The sequence below is a fragment of the Aphanomyces invadans genome, assembly GCF_000520115.1.
Source record: "Aphanomyces invadans strain NJM9701 unplaced genomic scaffold supercont1.74, whole genome shotgun sequence".
Classification (NCBI taxonomy): Eukaryota; Oomycota; class Saprolegniomycetes; order Saprolegniales; family Verrucalvaceae; genus Aphanomyces; species Aphanomyces invadans.
The window spans coordinates 116,180-119,871 of NW_008580219.1; the positions used below are offsets into that span (position 1 = coordinate 116,180).

Sequence of the window (3,692 nt, forward strand, 5' to 3'; positions counted from 1 at the left end):
GCAATACAGTAATATTCAGATGCGAACTTGAGATGTATCTTTTTTAATTTCGTTGAAGGCCGAAACTCGGTTTGGATTCGCACGAATCTTTCAAGACACCATGCTCCGGAATGTGCTGGTCATGGCAACGAGCGGTCTTGTGCTGTTCTCCAAGGAGTTCGTCAATGCAATCGCTCAGGTACATTGCCAGCCATCGTGTTGGAGTAGCTCATGCACGTCCTCTTGTTCCAGCCGCGTCTTATAGGTTCCTTGCTCACGGCAATCTTGGAGTTTTCGGCGAAGACGACCGGCGCCCCCGTGTCTTACATGGAGTTTGCCCATGGTAAAACGTTCGGCGAGGGCGGTCGGGATGGTAATGGGTGAACGTTATAATGTAGTGGCCGTGACTGTCGTCACGAACGACCATGCCAAAGTTTTCTGTGCGATATTCCTCGACGTGTCGGACGGCCCCAAGTTTGGCGCGTTTATCGCCAAGGAGATTCTGTCCGCATTTGTCGACGAGTACGCGGGCGACCTTGGCAACATTGGCCACAACCTGCGTGACTTTCACGGGTTCCACTACAAGATCAGCGAAGTCATCCGGGACTCCGTCAAGCCCATCTTGGCCATTTGTTCGACCACGACGACCTCTGTCACTTTCGTTGACTTTGCCCGTGCGTAGTACAGCAACAACGTGGAATCCAAAAGGCGATCCTGGTGACGGACGACACCGTCACGTACGCCACAGTTGACGTCGACCATCTTGGAGTCCTGGTCAACTTGCAGTCGCTTCGCACGCTCGCCGCCGACATGAGTCCGTCTTTTGCGCCTTGCATGACTCAACTAACACGTCTGTGCGACAGTGGCGTTTGTTGGCGACAACGCCAAGTCTGTCACGATGCAAGGCGGCCGGAACTGCACGATTCAAGTGATCGCGATCGAAAACGCGACGCTCGTCGTCGCGCACAAACGATCGGGGCCTCACGTCGCTGTGTGTGCCGCCGCCATCCAAGACGCCATATTTATGCTGCATCGAGGTATATCTAGTTCTGGCATCGCGGTATCCAAATCGAACACGTCTGGATGTAGTGTACCTCTTGATCAACAACTTGCACCCCCACGCAGCAACTCCTGTCCATTAATCGATCGTGTTGTCCATGGTGGCTTTGGGTTGCTTGGCCATCGTCGTTTGGCTTTCGTGCCATATCTGACACTGTTCACGTGCATATCCACTTGCGTGCGTGGGGTTCCTAGAGTGTGACAAAGCGATGGCTTCGACTAGAGACAGCGTTTTTGGTTCCATTGAGGAATACGCTTTCGACGCCTACGGGTATTCTCCGACTGCCACGGCTAGCGCTTGCCACGATGCATACAAGTCCTATGAAGACGTAATGACGTCACAAGCCACAACTCCTTGGCGACTCGTGAGACTTGCCTGAAACTCAGCCACAGTCAAGTCGACGACGTGGGCGGTCGGATTGCCGTCGCTCGATGAGGCCGCGACTTCCCACTTGATACGAACACACGCCTGTGGATCGGGGACGGCGCCATGGGCGGATGGCTTTGCCACCGCGACGCGGAGCTTGCAATCCATCTTGACGAGGGTCGCCCAAGTCGGTGGTGACACCAGTTTGCTTCTGGGAAGTGCGGACGAGGGTAGTGGTTTCAACTGGCGCTTCCATCGCTTCAAGAACGCCATTGCAATGACTTGGCGATGGGGAATGTTGCCCATCGCACTTTCGAGTTGGTCTAGGGTGGCTTCCCATCCTGCTGTTTCGACGGCGGCAGCACTTGAGTCAGGTGGAGACGTTGACGGGTACGAAAGATTTTGCAATGCCAATCCCCTGACGTGCATAGCATGAGACTAGCTGACGAAGAAACAGTCACCTGGCAATATAGACAAGTCCAGCTGCAGCATTTTGGATGTGCGTGTCGGAAAGGTCGAACGAAGGGGTAATGCTGACGGCCTGAACGCGTACACATTACCAAATGAATGGCTCAGAAACACATGCGAGTGGAAGACATACTCGCTCGATGGTTTGGACGAGATCAGCAGTGGATTGCCTGTCACAGGCTTGTGCGACCTGAGCCGTGTTAACATTATCGCATCGACGCACATCCGCCGTACCAAGTCCTCCAGCAACGACGCCCGACAAGCCGCGATGTGTTCAAGAACCGGGGGCACATGTCGCCATCCTACAGCAAGCCCACTTCGTCGTGATGCACTTCCTTGGATCGATGGCTCCATCGAGACGCGTACCTGGCGCCCCACGCAAGTACACCTCCATGTCCCGATCTTCTGCTCGCCGTTATGTGCGTCTCGTGCAAATTCGAGTCGGTTTTAGCCAATCACACGGTAGCCATGACGAATCCCGAACAACAGAAGCATCAGTTCGCGCTTTGAGTTCATGCCCCGGACCGTTTGCGCATGAGCTTTGGCCGCCCTGTCGCAATACATGAACGACGCGATGGATGAGGGGGTAAGAATTGCTGGACCGGGTCATCGCGTCCTTTCAAGCACTACCTTTGGTGTTGTCGAACGAGCTCAAACAGCCACGTAACATGCAATCTCGTGTGGGCATTTCCTCGGGCTGCATAGGCTAACAGACGGAATCGTGTCGGCCTCCTAGTCGGGGATCACAAACTCTGATTGCACTTGCCATCAAACGCGGCTCTCAACGTCGAAAGTGATGTAATTTGCGCACATAGAAGGCGCCTTGAAGGCGAGCCTGGGTCGTCGAGCATGTCGCTGTCAGAGGTCATCATGACCTCGGTTCCGAGCCGAAATTTTCTAAAGTGGACTAATTCGGTGGGTTAAGGCGAGGTGAACTTCAATAGATGATTGCTACTTCGTCAGATCAAGGCAGCGGGGTGATACAGAGAACCCCCAAGAAATATGATCACGACCGCCTCTATATTCTGATGTAGTAAAATGAATTGGCAAGTGTCCTGCATCATTTGATATGCAGAAAGTTCGACCAAACAACGTGGGCCAAGAATTGTGTGTGGTAGGCTTTGAGGAACTGCCGAGTGCGTTTTTTCCACCCAGCCCACACGATTCCAACATTTGCAGCCGTACTGAGTTGGGTTAGGAGAGTCTGTACCTCCCCACGAATCGTAGCCGTCACCTCGGGGATACGCAGAAGTTCTTTGGGACGCTTCCAATACGACCGTGATCGTTCCCCAGCCACAGGTAACAATGTCAACGCGTGACACAGGTGGTCAGTGCGGTCAGGGCACTGAATGTAGGTGGCTGATCGATACGCCACCTGGACACGTTGGGTATCGGCGAAGATGTAGTCGAGTCGATTGCCACCCTTTAGAGAAGAGTAGATGCGTTCCCTAGGGTGGTGCAATCGCCATGCATCCACCACCCCGAGAGACTGTAGCCACGGCATTAATTCGTGTCTCCCTGTGTGATGGGAGCTGTGACCGTCCAATAAATCGACGGCACGATGGATAGAGAGGTTGAAGTCACCCAGGACGTGATGTATAGCGCCGGGGTGGAAGTCCCGAGGTAAACGTTCAAAAAATGCCTCCCGCGTGTCGTTGGACACAGGGGCATACACGTTGTGGAAGTAGACGTCACGTCCGTCCCATTGTGTGTGAACCACAACGTAGCGGTCACGAACATCGTATTGTGGCAGGTGTCGCAAGTGATCAAACCCAGGCATCTCTCTTTGAAAGAGGAGCATGACGCCACTGCTACGCCA

At 53.8% G+C, this 3,692-nt stretch overlaps 2 protein-coding genes across 3 annotated transcripts; one reads left to right on the top strand and one right to left on the bottom strand.

Moving 5' to 3' along the window:
• Positions 1 to 58: 58 nt before the first annotated feature.
• H310_14550 lies at positions 59 to 1,175 on the top strand. 2 transcript variants are annotated; one of them, XM_008882428.1, is made up of 6 exons: positions 59 to 178; positions 232 to 322; positions 378 to 611; positions 662 to 793; positions 843 to 1,016; positions 1,069 to 1,175. In XM_008882428.1, exons 1-6 carry the CDS (start codon positions 101 to 103, stop codon positions 1,119 to 1,121), a joined length of 762 nt encoding a protein of 253 aa, XP_008880650.1. In that variant the 5' UTR covers positions 59 to 100; the 3' UTR covers positions 1,122 to 1,175. The 2 variants fall into 2 exon arrangements, with proteins under 2 accessions (XP_008880650.1, XP_008880651.1); XM_008882429.1 differs by having other exon boundaries at positions 232 to 611.
• A 77-nt stretch (positions 1,176 to 1,252) lies between these two features.
• On the bottom strand, positions 1,253 to 2,313 carry H310_14551 (hypothetical protein). The gene is made up of 6 exons (XM_008882430.1): positions 2,240 to 2,313; positions 2,108 to 2,175; positions 2,007 to 2,063; positions 1,867 to 1,946; positions 1,415 to 1,823; positions 1,253 to 1,357 (listed from the first exon to the last, which is right to left on the bottom strand). The coding sequence occupies exons 1-6, from the start codon at positions 2,265 to 2,267 to the stop codon at positions 1,304 to 1,306; spliced, it is 696 nt and encodes a 231-aa protein (XP_008880652.1). The 5' UTR covers positions 2,268 to 2,313; the 3' UTR covers positions 1,253 to 1,303.
• Between the last annotated feature and the right edge of the window lie 1,379 nt (positions 2,314 to 3,692).